This window comes from Papio anubis, chromosome 15 (assembly GCF_008728515.1).
Source record: "Papio anubis isolate 15944 chromosome 15, Panubis1.0, whole genome shotgun sequence".
Classification (NCBI taxonomy): Eukaryota; Metazoa; Chordata; class Mammalia; order Primates; family Cercopithecidae; genus Papio; species Papio anubis.
This window is the reverse complement of record NC_044990.1, coordinates 72875456-72893210: the sequence shown is the minus strand read 5'-3', so window position 1 is coordinate 72893210 and position 17755 is coordinate 72875456. Positions and strand designations below refer to the sequence as shown.

At 41.8% G+C, this 17755-nt stretch overlaps 1 protein-coding gene across 3 annotated transcripts in view; it reads right to left on the bottom strand.

Annotated features, from left to right (window-relative positions):
* Positions 1–17755, bottom strand: part of GPC6 (glypican 6) — a 1181721-nt gene that overhangs the window by 11333 nt on the left and 1152633 nt on the right. For all 3 annotated transcript variants that reach the window (XM_031655722.1, XM_021929443.2, XM_031655723.1), the window contains exon 7: positions 15530–15666. In XM_031655722.1, coding sequence (XP_031511582.1) covers positions 15530–15666 — 137 coding nt within the window. The remainder of the gene's footprint in view (positions 1–15529; positions 15667–17755) is intronic.

Genomic DNA, 17755 nt, shown 5'->3' with positions numbered 1-17755 from the left:
TGCTGCCTCCCATTGGCTGAACCAATTGGAAGCTGGTGGGCAAGGGAGCCCAGATGATACAGCTTGTAGAGGTCCTCCAGGGCCAGGGCCACAGTGGAGGGATGAAGACTGGGTCTGACGGGGAATCAGGACATCCAGCTGTGGCCCTCTACAGGCCCAGGACAGCCCTATCTAATTGGCATTACTGTTATTCTTTTACTCGCTCGACTGTTGTTGCTTGAGAGCTCAAAAAGCATCTTTCCCTCTATTTTATTATTCCTATTTACATATTCTTGTATAATATCCATGTGCTTAAAATTCTTCCCTTCCTGCAAGTGATTTTCCAAGTTCTGGAAACCAAAAGCTCTATCCATCAACCTCCAAAAGAAGAACTACACAGAGAAACTTTGGTATTTAAGCTGTTTTTCAGGTATTGAATCTTACGCTTGATGTATTTGTATATGAAATGGTTTACTCATTTTAAATCAGAGGTCCCATGAATAAGCTCCATGTCTTCATCCATATCTTGAACAAAATCGACTTCACAATGCTCACTAAATAATGAATAATAAAACACACGGAGTGCACTGTAAATTCTTTTCCATGAAGCTCCAACTATTTACTGCTCTAAAAAATGGCCTCATAGAAAATTTTAAAAGCCGTGGACTCATATCTCTTTCTTTTGCCATAAAGCATAACTTCTGTCCTGCGTTTTAATATATTTGGTATGTAAATAAATTCCTGTTTGTTCCTGAGACTGTTTTCCTGATGTAATTTCTAAAATATGCCATTGGATTGACTATTACTGACAGGCAATTATATGAGCTAGGATCCGTGAGCTCTACCTAATTGTTACAGCCTATTGGAATAAACAATAGCAGGTGCAGCCCATCTTTTGCTGACAGCAGAGCTGAGAGGTGATGGTCGATTCTGGTGTTGCTCCCCTACATTTTGGGAAATGACTGTTGCAGCTGTACCTATGCTGAGTCAGAGGCGAGCTTTGTTTCTTTCAGATGCTGTGTGCACTGCATGGTTAGCCGAGACTCATTTATCAGGAGCTCACTGCAATAGCTTACTTGGGAATGCTACCCCTGGGAGTCTGAACATCCAGGAACAATAAGAGACTGCCAAGTAAACCCAGCCTCTAACTGTGCCTACTGATGCTCAGCTGCTTACAATAAAAACAAGTAACAGTGCATCCGTGTCCTCAAGAGCCTTTTCTCCTTTTGGTGTATTCAAAGGGTGACTTTGGAGACACTGTGAAAACTTAAACCTAAAACAGCTGAAAATAAAAATGGTCATTTGGTCACTCCAGAGGTAAGTCCTGAATCTAAATCTATAGATGTCCATTGTGCGACCCAAAGGGTCTGTGAAAGCCCCACTCAGCATGAGGACCTCACAGCCCATTTATTTCTTGCCTCTCACATTTGGTTTCTTTACATAACACTCCTGTCCTGCAAGAACAGACACCTCTTTGAGCCCACAATGTTATTCCTTCTATTGGATTTTTGCACAGCTTTTTGACATGACAGCATCCTGTTTTTGCACCATCATATCCTTGGGAGACATAGAAGGAGAATCTTGGCACAGAGAGCCCAGGTTCCAAGGCTGTGGATGCATGTTTACCTGGTGGATCCAGCCTTGGGAGAAGCCAGAAGTGAGGACAACCTGGAGAGTTGAGCAGGGATGTCATGGTTTGCCAATGCAGCCTGCCCTGGGCAAGTGGGTGGCAACCATGAACAGCCAAGCACAGCTTCCTCATTTGGGTTGCCTTCTGTTCTGCAAGAGTATGGCGAGGAACTAAATCTTTGAATTTTACAGAATTATTTTTCTTTGCATCTCACTGCATATCATAAATGTCGGTGTCCTTGACTACATTCAAACATTACAACTGATTAGGGTGGAAGGGTCCTATGGAAATTTGGGGGATGAGAGGGTTGATACATCCAGTCCTGTGGGTAGAGTTGACAGTTCTTGTCATCTGAGAGAGATTAAACACAACCATCCCCGCAGAAGTTTCCCAGCAGCCAACCACAGCCTCCGCTATTCTCAACATTCAACATCACTCCTGACAGTTTAACCAATGCTTCCAGAAAGACCCTGTTGATATGTGCATGTGCTTAGTATTTCTCATCATCACGTTAATGCTAGTAGCTGTTTTGATGTAAGGCACTGCATATTGGGGGAATAGGTCACATGACTCTCAAGATTTAATGAAATGTGACAGCCAGTAGGTCGGAGAAGTGAAGCACTAGCAAGGAAGGTTAGCCCGGTGGTGGTTAGTGGGGGTGTCATGAATCCAGGTAGGAGCTAAGGCAGGAATGGGGAGAAATGGGGAGCTTGGGTGCCGGCCTGGGCTTCTTTGGTGCACGATTCTTCCCCTGACTGTTACTGCCTCAAGGCACAATGAGAAGGGTAAAGTGAAAGCAATTTCAGTACTCACAAATGAGCTCCACTCAATACACATCTTTATAGCAATTTCAAATTCTAAGCTACCTATTCATTAATGTTAAGCAGGTTTAAGAGTTTTACTCATCTAAGTAGATGTAAATCCCTATGTGCAGTGCCAAAATTCAAGACCCCCCAAATTTTCCTCCATCTGCTTTTTAGCAAAACTTCATCTCATCTGAAACAAAGTGAATTATAGTCCTCATGAATCTCACTTAGTGTGAATTTTAATACATTTTGCTGCAGAATACTAATATGTTTGATTGTGGATTGCAGCCCCAGACCCCACTGGAAGCATGATGTAATATATAACATATTCACTATGGTCTTTTTCTGAAATCTAAAAAGTTGTGGATTCTGAAACACATGTGGTTTCAAGGGTCTCAAATAAGGGACTGAAAGCCTATAGTACAAGCAACCTCTTCTAGAAGATTTCTTAAAAATCTAAGTTTTAAACTTCCCACATATTAGGATGACTATAAAATAAACAAACAAAAAAATAACAAGTGTTGGTAAAGGTGTGGAGAAATTGGAACCCTATGCACTGCTCTTGGGAATGTGAAATGGTGTAGTTGCTGTAGGAAATAGTATAGCAGTTCCTCCAAAAATTAAAAACAGGGCTGGACGTGGTGGCTCATGCCTATAATCCCAGCACTTTGGGAGGCTGAGGAGGGTGGATCACCTGAGGTTGGGAGTTTGAGACCAGCCTGACCAACATGGAGAAACCTCGTCTCTACTAAAAATATCAAATTAGCTGGGCCTGGTGGCACATGCCTGTAATCCCAGCTACTCAGGAGGCTGAGACAGGGGAATTGCTTGAACCTGGGAAGCGGAGGTTGTGGTGAGCCAAGACTGCGGCCATTGTACTCCAGCCTGGGCAACAAGAGCTAAACTCTGTTTCAAAAAGAAAAAAAAAAGAGAATTACCATACGATCCAGCAATCGCATATATATACACCCAAAGTACCAAGAACCAATGTTCATAGTACCATTATTATATATATGAATAATAAATATATTATTATTACAGCTGCTACTTGGATTCATGACACCACCAGGCTAACCTTCCTTGCTAGTGCCTTCTCAGACATATTGGCTTTCAATCTCATTATTATATATATGAATAATGGTACTGTGAAGAGAAGTATACAGATATCTTTGGGATATCCCAAAGAATGAAAGGCAAGGACTTGAGCAGATATTTGTTTACCTCTGTTCACAGTACCATTATTCATAATAACCAAAAGGTGAAAGGTGTCCATTTATGGATGAATGGAGAAATAAAATGTGGTATACACATACAGTGGAAATATAATTCAGCCTTAAAAAGGAAAAACATTCTGACATGTGATACCACATAGATGACCCTTGAGGACATTATAGTAAGTGAAATAAGACAGTCACAAAGGGCAAATATTTTATGATTCCACTTATATGAGGTACCTGGAATAGGCAAATTCAAAGAGACAGAAAATAGAATGGCGGTCAGCAGGGCCTGAGGTAGAGGGGAGGGAATGTATGTTTAATAGGTACAGAGTTTCAGTTTATGAAGATAAAAACGTTCTGTGGATGGATGGTGGTGATGGTTGCACAACCACGTGACTGCACTTAATGCCACAAAACTATCCATGGTACAATGGTTTGTTTTTATGTCTGGTATATTTCACCACAATGTTAAAAATTCAAGTTTTAGTTATAACTATACTAAAGTTCTTAATAAGAATTACTTTTTTTCCTTTACATTTTTCTTGGATGGAAGGTTGGATTATTCAACGCAAACTGTGACCTTCTGCTTTAAGTATATTTATAAATTCTTGAAGACCGTTAAGCTAGGGTTGTCTGAGGCACTAGGGACTTCATGAGATCTGACATCGAGATATGGTCCAGTGCCTAAGGGCTATGTATGACTGGGTCACCTGTGATCTCTCTGGGACCCAGCAGTGTGACCATGGACAAGTCGTTTAGCTGTTTTATATAATTATTTGCTATGCAATTTTAATGTACTTTTATGAAAATTAAGTTGTTAACATGGCTCCCCAAATTGCCAAATTAATTTCTTATGAGTGGCTGACAGTAGCAGAATCTGAAGTTTTAAAGCCTGAATTCATGTTCAGAAGAAGAATTTGCTGTGGCTCTTTTCCAGTTGGAGAATGTGAGGCAGGAAATGGTCTGGGGATACTTTTGGAGAACACATAGCTCTTTGGTTGCAGTAGTAAGCAGAAGCGAAATTCTTTGACTTGGCCTCTTAATTCATTGGCAGGAACTCCCCCAACCCATTCTTTCTTAGTAGACCTGCAGTTTGCAAACTACAGAGCAGAAAGCAAAAAAAGACCCATGAGCCAGTTTTCAGGAATGACGAGTTGTGAACAAGCAACATGCTCCCTTCTTCCTATTTGCGGCCAGCTCTGCCTAACATTTTTTTTTCCCCATTTGCAAGAGGTTCACACAGCTTCCTCCCTGCTAGGACAGTCAGGAAGTCTTTATGGGGTCCTCTCTCTTCAAGCGTGTCTGAAGAAGGGAAGTGGGCATTTTAGAACGCCTGGCTTGACAGTAGCCAGTTCTTTCCTAAGACAGAATTCCCACTGATATGGTTTGGATTTGTGTTCAAATCTCAAGTCAAATTTTAATCTCCAATGTTGGAAGTGGGTGATGGTGGAAGGTGACTGGATCATGGGGGTGGGTTTCTCCTTTGGTGCTGTTCTCATGATAGAGTTCTCACGAGGGCTGGCTGTTTAAAAGTGTATGGCTCCACCCCCTTCCCTCTCTTCCTCCTGCTCCAGCCATGTAAGACATGCCTGCTTTCCCTTTGCCTTCCACCATGGTTGTAAGTTTCCTGAGGGCTTCCCAGCCATGCTTCCTCTACAGCCTGTGGAACCGTGAGCCAATTAAACCTCTTTTCTCTATAAATTACTCAGTCTCAGTTATTTCTTTATAGCAGTGTGAGAATGAACGAATACACCCACTTTTCCAAGGTGTTTGGCTTGGTATATATTGGATATTTTATAGTTCTTTAAAATGCAGCTAGAGTGCTTTGGGTCATACTCCAGAATTAGGTTAAAACAATATTGTCCTCAAGACTGCCAAGTCACTATCTTTGACAGATTTGCCATCATCATGCATCATCCCATCTCCTTCCATCTGTTTAGACTTACCCAGTTGTGACTTGCTGTTTTCATTGGTTAGTCAATCCACACTCTGTGGTGAGTGACTGATCTATTTTCTAGATTTTTCTACTTTTCCTATTTCTTACAATTTACTGTGTTTACCTCCTGGCCTTGGGAAGGATTTCCTTGGGGACACAATATTTCTGTCAAGATCAGGTGCCTTGAAAAACAGCAGAGGCTCCCTGCAAAAGTCATGTTTCCAACGGGTCCAATTAATTTTGTCCCTCAGCCAGCTCCTTGATAGCCTCCTCCCAGAAAGCATTTTAAAGAAAGGACACAGTGACAGCTCAACACTGCCTTACAAGGAGCAACACTGGAAAGCTGTTTCACCAGTTTTATGTGGGAGAGGGAGGAGTCTGGAAATGACTGACTCAAGACCTCTGAAGACTCTGAAATAATTTATGTCCTATCAGATAACACGTGTGCCGGTGGGACTTGGCTCTCAGACTGGCTTTCATTTTTCCTACCCTGTCTCATTGTCTGCCATACTTTCCTTTTCTTTTTAATCCCTCTGGGTTTGGAAAAAGGGTCTGTGTGAAGGAAAACAATGCTACAAGAAGTTAGAGGTGATGCAGTTTAATACGGCTATGTTCTAAAAAAGAAGGAATCTGCCTCTTTATGAGCAAAAAGGTAAGGGCCTATTTGAACACCATTAGGGCTTTATTTTTTCTTTTGCTGCTGCCTGACAAAGTTCTAACCTGTATATGCGAACCATATAAAAGTTTTATTTCCTTCCAAGCCTATGCTTTCCTGCCTCCTATCTAATCATTCTTTTCTAGCTTCTGTACAGACAGCTCATTCCGGCCACCGACTGCCCAGAACGACCTTCTCAGGGATGACTGATGACTGCAAATGTCCTCCTAGGATCTCGCAGTTCACCCCAGGAACTTTGGGAGGCCTAGATTTGTAACCTGCACCATGAGTCTTTAATTTTTTTCCCTTTGGCCTTCTAGATTATTATTGATTTTCCTCTGTAACTTACTAGCTTCCTTTCAGTTCCTATTTGTCTGAGTTGAGTCAGAATGTTGCTGTGTCTTCTCACATTTACCCCTGAGAAGTTGCTTAGGTAAGTGAAAAATGGAAGAAGTAGAAGTTACACTTGCAAACTCACTTTCCTGCTGGCCACTGAAGATGACTAGGCTGTCTTTCTCAAGTGACAGACACTGCCATGAACTCTAAGAAAAATCCTTTATTAGCTCTTGTGATAAGTAGGATGTGATTCTGAAAACAATGTCTGTGTGCCATCAAAATTCACATGTTGAAGCCCTAATCCCCAGTGTGATGGTACTTGGAGGTAGGGCCATTTGGGAGGTAATTAGGGTTGAATGAGATAATGAGGGTAGATGATTTCTCATACCAGTGCCCTTATAAGAGAAAGGAACCAGGATTCTCTCTGTCTCTCTAAAGATACGGTAAGGAGGCCATTGTCTATAATAAGCTAGGAAGAGAACCCAATCTGCTGGCACGCTGATCTTGGACTTCCCAGCCTCTAGAACTATGAGAAATACATTTCTGTTGTTTAGGCTATTTTATCTATGGTATTTTTTGAGCTAAGACACTAATTGAATCAAATACTGACCAAGAATGCAAAATATTCATCCTTGCCACTCATCAAAATGACACTATTAAAGACTAGAGGTTTGTGTGGATGATATCCTGTATTGTGAAGGCTGTGCTATATTTCTAACTTAAAATTCTCTCCTGATGCACATGTGAAGCCTATGCAATTCATTGTTGAGAAGACTTCAACCTTGTCCATAACCTGGCTATCATTAGTGGGTGATGTTACAATTGAACCATGTGAACTCCTAACTCATATTGCTGTTGTTATTTTTATTATAAGAAAAGCCCCATTAAGGAAACATTAAGGGTATTAGTGAAGAAAAAACTCCCAAAATTGCAACATGCTCCCTGAGGCTTGGGTGTGGACTTAAAAAGGTAATATCTTACATGTTAATAGGGACATCTAAAACACCAGATAAAACACATGGTTGCCAATTGAATGTGAATTTCAGGTAAACAATGAATCCTTTTTTTTAGTATAAGTGTGTTCCATTTGTTGTCTGTTATCTTTATGTGCTAGATCTGGCAATCCTGCCTTCAAGCCTTGCTACTCCAAGTGTGGTCCCTGGACCAACAATAACTGCATCACCTAAAAGCTTGTTAGAAATGCTGAATCTCACTCAGGTTCTACCCCAGACTTACTATCTCGGCTTGGGCTTCTATGACAAAAATCCCGCACCTGGCAGTTTAAACAATGCACATTTATTTCTCACAATTCTTGGGATCATGGTGTTCAAGACCAAGGTGCTGGCATATCCTGTGTCTGACGAGGGCTCTCTTCCTGGTTTGCTGATGGCTGCCTTCTTGTTGTGTCCTCACATGGCAGAAAGAGAGAGAGAGAGAGAGAGAGAGAGAACCTCTCTCATGTCTCCTCTTACAACGCTAGTAATCCCGTTAATGAGGGCTCCACCCTCAAGACCTAATTATCTCCCAAAGACCCCACCACCAAAGATGATTGCACAAGGGGTGAGGATTTCAACTATGAATTTTTGGGGGACAAAAACATTCAATCCATAGCACTTACTGAATCAGAATCTGCATTTTAATAAGATCTCCAAGAGTTTAGCCTGCACCCTAAAGTTTGAGAAGCACTGTTTCAGGACTACAGACTATTTTTATTGAGATTATCTCATTGATCTTCACATTGTCCCAGGAAGTTGGCAAGGAAAGAGGAAGCAGGGAAGACACTCCCTTAAACACTTTGTTTAACCCATTCTTGTTTTCAGAATGAAGATTTAAATGCTGATAGGGTCACTGTGATTGGGCACACCTGCAGTTTCCTCCCATCAAAGAGCAGAGTCTTCTCTTACCCCACCTCCTGTTCCAGACCTGTTTAGCTACAGAGGCAGAGAGAGATCTGTCAGAGATGGGCGAGGGTGGAGTGACTTGGGGGAGCTGCGGGATGAAAGTGGATTCAAACCTTAGGGGAGCCACTGCTTACACACCCTTAACCACAGTCTCACCACTGCAGATTGCACCCTGCAGCCTGCCACAGCAGCCATCGCTCTGTGTATCCTGTTCTATTTGAAGTCGTCATCAATTTCAACTGGTGCCATTACTTAATAACAGCTTTTTAAAAAACAAGATAATCACTGGAGTAAATGGAAATATCTACCGTAAGAGTCATTTTGATGTCAGAAACGTTAAAATTTGAAATAGGTATGTTTCTGAATCAAGGAAGTACAGTCGAGAGCTATGGAGCAAGGTTCAGAAAGTAATCAAGAAAAATGAGGGTGATGGAAGACAAGCCTGAGCAAACAGTGAGATAGGACAAAAGGCTGCATGAGTGTGTACAAACAGAAAAATGTGGCCGAAGGAGTCTGGTAGATAAAACAGAAAGACAGGAAGAAATGTCTGGTTTATTGGAGACCTATCGCACAGGCTTGAGTTTATAAACTTCAGGCATGACAATCTCTATCAGTTCTAATAAGCATCTCTGCTTTATATCTATTAATACTTGATGGATTTTTAAAACAAATTATTTCTTCTTATTTTTTATTTTTATTTTTTAGAGATAGAATTTCACTCTGTTGCTCAGGTTGGAGTACAGTGGCACAATAATAGCGTACTGCAACCTCAAATTCCTGGGCTCAAGTGATACTCCTGCCTCAGCCTCCTGAGTAGCTAAGATTATAGGTGCCTGCCACCATGCCCAGACTATTATTTTCTGTAGACACAGGGTCTCACTGTGTTGCCCAGGCTAGTTTTCTTTCTTTTTTTTTTGTTGAGACGGAGTCTTGCTCTCTCGCCCAGGCTGGAGTGCAGTGGCTTGATCTCGGCTCACTGCAAACTCCGCCTCCCAGGTTCATGCCATTCTCCTGCCTCAGCCCCCCCGAGTAGCTGGGACTACAGGTACCCACCACCACGCCTGGCTAATTTTTTGTATTTTTTTTTGGTAGAGACGGGGTTTCACCATGTTAGCCAGGATGGTCTCGATCTCCCGACCTCATGATTCGCCCGCCTCGGTCTCCCAAAGTGCTGGGATTACAGGCTGCCCAGGCTAGTCTTAAACTCTTGAGCTCAAGTGATCCTCCTGCCTCAGCTTCTCAAAGTGTTGGGACTACAGGTGTGAGTCATTGTATCTGACCAGATTTTCTACAAATAAAGTTTCTAGTTCTTTTATTTTGCATAGGTTATAAGAGTAACTTTTCTTTCTTTTTCTTTTCTTTTCTTTTTTAACAACCATTCCTAAACAATTAAAAAGGTCTGTCATCTTAAAACTCATAATTCAAAATGTGAAAAAATATGTTATTATCTGCATTATAAATGGATTCTTACACTTACAAAATACTTTAATAAATTTCTTCAAGTGAAAAATTTCTCCAATGTTTTTCTAGATTAATTAATATTTGGATAAGAAGAAAGCTTCAATTACATTTAATTCAGCAAGTCTTTATTGGTGATCTATTTACTATGCTAGTATATAAAAATATAATATTAGGATTCCCTGCTAGTGGAATAATTTTTAAAAAAGAACTAAAGGACTGGCTAGGGCAATTAGGCAAGAGAAAGAAATCAAGGGTATTCAGTTAGGAAAAGAAGAAGTCAAATTGTCCCTGTTTGCAGATGACATGATTGTATATTTAGAAAACCCCATTGTCTCAGCCCAAAATCTCCTTCAGCTGATAAGCAACTTCAGCAAAGTCTCAGGATACAAAATTAATGTGCAAAATCACAAAAACATTCTTATACACCAGTAACAGACAAACAGAGAGCCAAATCATGAATGAACTTCCATTCTAATTGTACAAAGAGAATAAAATACCTAGGAATCAACACAAGGGATGTAAAGGACCTCTTCAGGGAGAACTACAAACCACTGCTCAGTGAAATAAAGGAGACACAAACAAAATGGAAGAACATACCATGCTCATGGATAGGAAGATAATATCATTGAAAATGGCCATACTGCCCAAGGTAATTTATAAATTCGAAATGCCATCCCTATCAAGCTGTGACTTACTAAAATTGGAAAAAACTGCTTTAAAGTTCATATGGAACCAAAGAGCCATCTCAAGACAATCCTAAGTCAAAAGAACAAAGCTGGAGGCATCACATACCTGACTTCAAACTATACTACAAGTACAGTAACAAAACAATGGTGCTGGTACCAAAACAGATATGAACCAATGGAGACAAGAACAGAGTCCTCAGAAATAATACCACACATCTACAGCTATAGATGGCAGCGAGAGAAGTAAAGAAATGGGGAAAAGGATTCCCTATTTAATAAATGGTGTATTTCAGAATGGCTAGCCATAAGTGAGAAACTGGGATGCTGCTATATATATGAAAATTAATTCAAGATGGGATTCAGGAGACTTAAATGTTAGACCTAATACCATAAAAATCCTAGAGGAAAACCTAGGTAGTACCATTCAGGACGGCATAGGAAAGACTGTGTCTAAACACAAAACAGCAGCAGCAAAAGCCAAAATTGACAAATGCGATCTCATTAAACCCCTAAAGAGCTTCTGCACAGCAAAAGAAACTACCATCCAAGTGAACAGGCAACCTACAGAATGGGAAAATTTTGCAATCTACTCATCTGACAAAGGGCTAATATCCAGAACCTACAGGAAAACAAATTTACAAAGAAAAAACAAAACAACCATCAAAAAATTGGGCAAAGGATATGAACAGACATTTCTCAAAGAAGACATTCATACAGCCAACAGACACATGAAAAAATGCTCATCATCACTGGCCATCAGAGAAATGCAAATCAAAACCGTGAGATACCATCTCACACCACTTAGAATGGCAATCATTAAAAGAGATCAGGAACAACAGGTGCTGAAGAGGATGTGGAGAGCGGGCGGCTTTTACACTGTTGGTGGGATTGTAAAACTAAGTTCCAACCATTATGGAAAACAGTAGCGATTCCCTCAAGGATCTAGAACTAGATGTGCCATATATTGCTCATCTACTGGGTATATACAGGATTATAAGTATGCTGCTATAAAGACACATGCACCGCGATATGTTTATTATGACACTATTCCTAATAGCAAAGGGCTGGAATCAACCCAAATGTCATCAGTGACAGATTGGATTAAGAAAATGTAGCACATATACACCATGAATACTATGCAGCCATAAAAAGGATGAGTTTGTGTCCTTTGTAGGGACATGGATGCAGCTGGAAACCATCATAGCAAACTATCCCTGCAAGAGCTGAAAACCAAACACACATGTTCTCACTCATAGGTGGGAACTGAACAATGAGATCCCTTGGACTCAGGAAGGGGAACATCACACACCAGGGCCTATCATGGGAGGGGGAGGGGAGGATTGCATTGGGAGTTATACCTGATATGAGAGTAGTGAGTTGATGGATCACGCTTACACCAACATGGCACAAGTATACATATGTAACAAACCTGAGCGTTATGCACATGTGCCCTACAACTTAGTATAGTAATAATAAATAAATTAAAAAAAAAAAAAAAAGAACTAAAGGAAACCATGTAACTGTAATTGTTCAATGGGTACATAATTTGAATCACAAATATTTGACAGCTTCTTCTTTTAATAATATACTTATGCATAATAAAGGATATATTTTATTGGACTAAATTCTGGACTATTCCTACAAGTGATTTCATTGCATTAAACTTGATCATTTTCCCCACCTGCATAAAATCTTCCAATGGCTTCCCATTGATCTCAGGATGAAATTTAAATCTTGTTCCTGAGGACCGATCCAGGCGTTTCTCTACCAGTGTGGTCCCTTCCTAAACCTGCAGTCTAGCAGTAGGGTACTGATGTTCCTAGGTTCAGTGGCTCACCCCAGTCACTGTATCTTCTCATGTATTGATCCCATTGCCATCTTGTTTTTTTTTGAGATGGAGTCTCACTCTGTCACCCAGGCTGGAGTGCAGTGGCACGATCTTGGCTCACTGCAACCTCCTCCTCCTGGGTTCAAGCGATTCTCCTGCCTCGGCTTCCCGAGTAGCTGGGACTACAGGCATGTGCCACCACACCCGGCTAATTTTTGTATCTTTAGTAGAGATGGGGTTTCACTCTGTTGGCTAGGCTGGGCTTGAACTCCTGACCTCAGGTGATCCACCTGCCTTGTCTTCCCATTGTCATCTTGGAGCACTTAATCTATAGGGCCTTGCACAGAGCCTGGGACACAGGGAGTACTTAATCCTATTGCTGATGGCCTGGTGGACTGACTCAATGAATGCTGTAGAACCACTCAAGCTTTTATAGAGCTTAGGATCTGTCTTATTTGTTCTCCTAACTTGGGGAGGACAGTATTTAGCTGTTGTTTGTTTAAGAGGTAGGGTGTTGCCATAAAGAAATATTGGGCTAGGATTTGGGAGATTCCCAGCTTTCACCCTTGTTAATTGGTTAACAGTGGACTAACTGTTTACCCTGTCTGGGTTCTTTATCTGCACAATGAGGAACTTGTCTGAACCATCCTGATCTCCTCCAGCTTTGACTTCAGTGGTCGTTATCTTCCCCATTCATATTCTTGGTGGTGTTTAGTCTCTTCCCCTAACCTCACCCATGGCCTTTTAAAAATATTTCCTTTTGTAAGAAATTGCCTATGGACTAATATCAGCAACCTGTGTGACGATCTATGGGAGTAGCAGTTCAAAACCCAGGCTTTGGCCGGGCGCGGTGGCTCAAGCCTGTAATCCCAGCACTTTGGGAGGCCGAGACGGGCGGATCACGAGGTCAGGAGATCGAGACCATCCTGGCTAACACAGTGAAACCCCGTCTCTACTAAAAAATACAAAAAACTAGCTGGGCGAGGTGGCGGGCGCCTGTAGTCCCAGCTACTTGGGAGGCTGAGGCAGGAGAATGGCGCAAACCCGGGAGGCGGAGTTTGCAGTGAGCTGAGATCCGGCCACTGCACTCCAGCCTGGGCAACAGAGCCAGACTCCGTCTCAAAAAAACAAAACAAAACAAAACAAAACAAAACAAAACAAAAAAAAACAAACCCAGGCTTTATGTTAGCCAAGGCTTAAAGGTAAACACAGATGAGAAACAGAGCAGCTCAAAAAACCAAGCATTTTATTCATTAGGCCATCTGGCCATCCTTCGCAGTGTCTTTCTCTACAGTCATCGGGAAAATACAAACTAGAAGCTGTTAATTCATAGCTGAATTTTCTGGCCAAAGGTCTCCTAGCTAAAAAGCCAGACACTGGCAAAATGCTAAGTATTTTTTAGTGGCATGTTGTTAATATCATAACTAATTTCCTTCTCATGATCTATGATTTGATATTGATATTTGGAGCATGTGGAAATAGTGAGAGCTCTTTTCGTAGGTATCTTGCTTTCACCTTGCTAAACTCTTCCTGACATGGTTAATAACAACGTTAGCAATTGGTACGGTTTGGCTGTGTGTCCCCACCAATTCCCATCTTCAATTGGAATCCCCATAATCCCTGCGTGTTGAGAACAGGACCTTGGATCATGGGAGTGGTTTCCCCCATGCTGTTCTCATGATAGTGAGTGAGTTCTCATGAGATTTGGTGCTTTTATAAGGGACTCTTCCCCCTTTACTTGCACTTCCCTCTCCTGCCACCTTGTGAGGAAGGTGCCTGCTTCCCCTTTGTCTTCTGCCATGATTGTAAGTTTCCTGAGGCCTCCCCAGCTATACGGAACTGTGGGTCAATCTAAGCCTCTTTCCTTTATAAATTACCCAGTCTCAGGGAAGTTCTTTATAGCAGTATGAGGATGGACTAATACGGCAATAGATGCTAAAAAATGCAACTCAGCAGCGTAAGAAACACCTAATGTGCACCTCCCTTGCACCTCCTGCTTAACTTCTGCAGTTTCTTCTCAATGTAATAGCCATGCACTTTATATTACTAGCCAAAGATTATATTTATTTTTGTAGAGACAGGGTCTCACAATGTTGCTCAGGCTGGTTTCAAACTGTTGGGCTAAAGCTATCTTCCCACCTTGGCCTCCCAAAGTGTTGGGATTATAGGCGTGAGCCACCGCTCCTGACCAACCACATATCTTCTTGTTTCCTTTTGATCACAGCTGCTTCATATGCTTGAAACTGCTCAATAAAGCCCCAGAACAGATTCCCCTCTTAGCATCTCCACCCACTGGTCAATCCTCAAAGATTCCTTGAGTCCAATTTACCAGCTGCTTTATCCACCTGCAACCCCATTGCTGAGGGCTTTGGCAGATTCCTGTCCTTGTGTCCTGCCCTGCCTGCCAACTTCCAACCAGTCCTCCCATCCAGCCTCTCCACCTTATGAAAATCCAGGCCAAGCCCATTTTTGGGCTGAATCAAAAAATTCAGAAATTCCATATCAAGTCCCCACAGCACTGGTCAGCAGAGCAGGATGATGAAAACTGCTGTCTCTTGTCAGGAGGTTCCGATGGGACTTCCCAAAGTGTGTCACCTATTAGAACCGTTTCTCAGTGTCCCTCAGACATTTTCTGTTACCTTGCTAATGAATACTTCAATTTTTTTCCCAACTAGGGTGAAAAAAAAACCAGTTGAATTTTCATTTCCTGTTTAACTTGTGATGAAAAAAAAAGAGCCCTGGAAATTTAACTATGGATAAAAATAGCTTCAGTATCTTAAAGCCATTAAGTGAACATAAAAGGGCTCTTTGTGATCTCAGGGTGTCTGAAACCTGGCATCTGCCACCGTTCCTCTGTCCTCATCCAGAGGCAAGGCATTCTGAACAAGGATTCCATGCTTAATGGCACCTTGAGAGTAAGTGCTCCCATGTGCCCATCAAACCTGTCACTCCCAACAGCTGTTGCTAAGTGATGACTTGTCCCTCCACCCTCTGTTGCTCTTTGCATAAACAGGTCTGCAGAGTTGTGCCAGGAGAGTCTTCCAAGGCTGGGTGTGCTGTGCCCCCATCCATGCACACATCGAGTCACTCTCACCTGGCTTTGCTGTGCCCGTTCCAGCATTCCTCCTCATTGGACGTGCCCGCTGTCACGCTCTCGTCCTTGCAGATGGTGTAGGGTAACGCCGACCAGACCTTTTTAGAGAGCTTCAATTTCTCTTTTATGTCTGTGACCTGATCAAGAAACCAGGGAAAGCAAGTGAGTATTCTGCTCAGGCTTTGCCCATTTCTACTCAAGGACGTACACAGGCGAAGGTTATAGAACCTGTGATGTGACCAGCAGGAACTCTTTATGAGTTTTAAGAGAGAGACACCACACTGCAGGGTTTATTGCCCGGGAAAGCCTCCTTTCCTCTCCCTCAGTCCTCCTCTAGCCGACAGTTCTCAGGTAATTGGCTTTTTGTTTTCCATCTTTTCTGTCCTTCAATCCTTTGAATTAAAAACTTGCGAAGCATCACGCCTGGCTTCGGGTCCCTCTCCCGCTGAGAGTCCCTATGGTGAACACCCCAAGAATAGTCTCTAGAATTCATTTGCTTGCATGTCAGACAACTGTACCAAAACAAATGCACCAAGAGATAAATACTTTTCCCAATGGACTCCTTGTTTCTGCAAAAAATAAATATTGCCACTAATTCTGCTGCTGGTACTTCTGCTCTAGTGCAAATGACAGGCCCTTAGAGCACACAAATGGGTGGTAAGCAATAAACCAAACCCTCTGAAAAATCTCTAGAACTGAAAGAGAAGTCATTCTAAATATGGGTAAGTGTAAAATTCACAGCCCTGTGGATGGATGGCTGGGAAAAGCTTAGTGCCAGCATCTTAAGTGTCTTCAGGCTGAACACTGACTTTTCACCTGCAGAAAGGGTAGGGAGAGGAATTTAATTTCATTTTGGCTTCATAATGAACATTGGGAAAGTCCAGAGATGGCTGGAATGCATCTGTTATGAATTGAATTCTTTTCCTCCCTTTAACATGTTAAGTTCCTAACCCTTGGTATCACAGAATGTGACTTTAGTTTGAGATAGGGTCATTACAGAGATAAATAAGTTAAAGTGAGGTCACGTGTGTGGGCCCTCACTCAATATGACGTGTGCTTATAAAAAGGGGAAATTTGAGCACAGAGAGATGCACAGAGGAAAGATAATGTGAAGAGACACAGGAAGAAGATGCTCATTTACAAGCCAAGGAGAGAGGCCTAGAACGGATCCTTTCCTCCCAGCCCTCAGAAGGAACCAGCCTGGCCGACACCTTGATTTCAGACTTCCAGCCCCAGAACTGTGGGATAGTAAATGTCTCCTGTTTTAGGCAACTCAGTTTGTGGTACTTTGTTATGATGGCCTTAGCAAACAAATACAGATGTAAAGAAGCGTTGAGTCAACATTTGATGGGGAACGGGATATTTACAGAATCTCAAAGTACCTAGTAACACAGGTTGCTTATTAATTACAAATGGAAAACTAGTAATTTTACATTGTGGAAATTTGGCAGGTTGTCACCTTCACCGAGTGATCAAGCAAGGGGACAAATTGGTCATGTGTTCCCCCGATGTGATGTGCCAAGATAGACACGTCACTCAGGCCGCCCCAAATTCATAATCTGAACCTAATCATGGGGACACCTCAGACAAACCGAGACTGAGGGGGCATTCTGAAAACCAGCTGGCCTCTACTCATCAACAATGTCCATCATAAAAGACAAGGCAAAGCTGAAGAGTCCTTCCAGATAAAGAATAAGAGACGTGATAGCTAAATGCAGGCAGAGGGCTCTGGACTAAATGCTAGGTCGGAAGGATAATTGCCAATAAAAGACATTATTGTGATAGTGGGCAAAATTTGTATGCTGGCTCTCTATTAGATAATAGTATTATGTTAGTGTTAAATTTCCTGAATATAAAATCATACTGTGGTAACACAGGAGAATGCTGTACTCTCGGGAGATACACGCTGGAGGGTTTAAAATGAAAGGGGTATAATTTCCACAACTTGCTCTACAACAGCTCAGTAATAATCAAGAATAACAATAAATATACAGACGTATAAACAAAAAGAGAAAAGGTAAATGTGACAACTTTTTCATATCTGGTAAATCTAAATGAAGAGTATAAAATTTTTCAAAACAAATGCAACTTTCCGTAAGTTTGAATTTTTTTTTTTATTTCAAAATAAACCATGTGAAAAACAATTCCTCACATTGTATTTGTTCTGTGTAGCGTCACATTGGTGCCCTAACCTCCACTGAAGGTGTCCCCACAATAGACCACTCA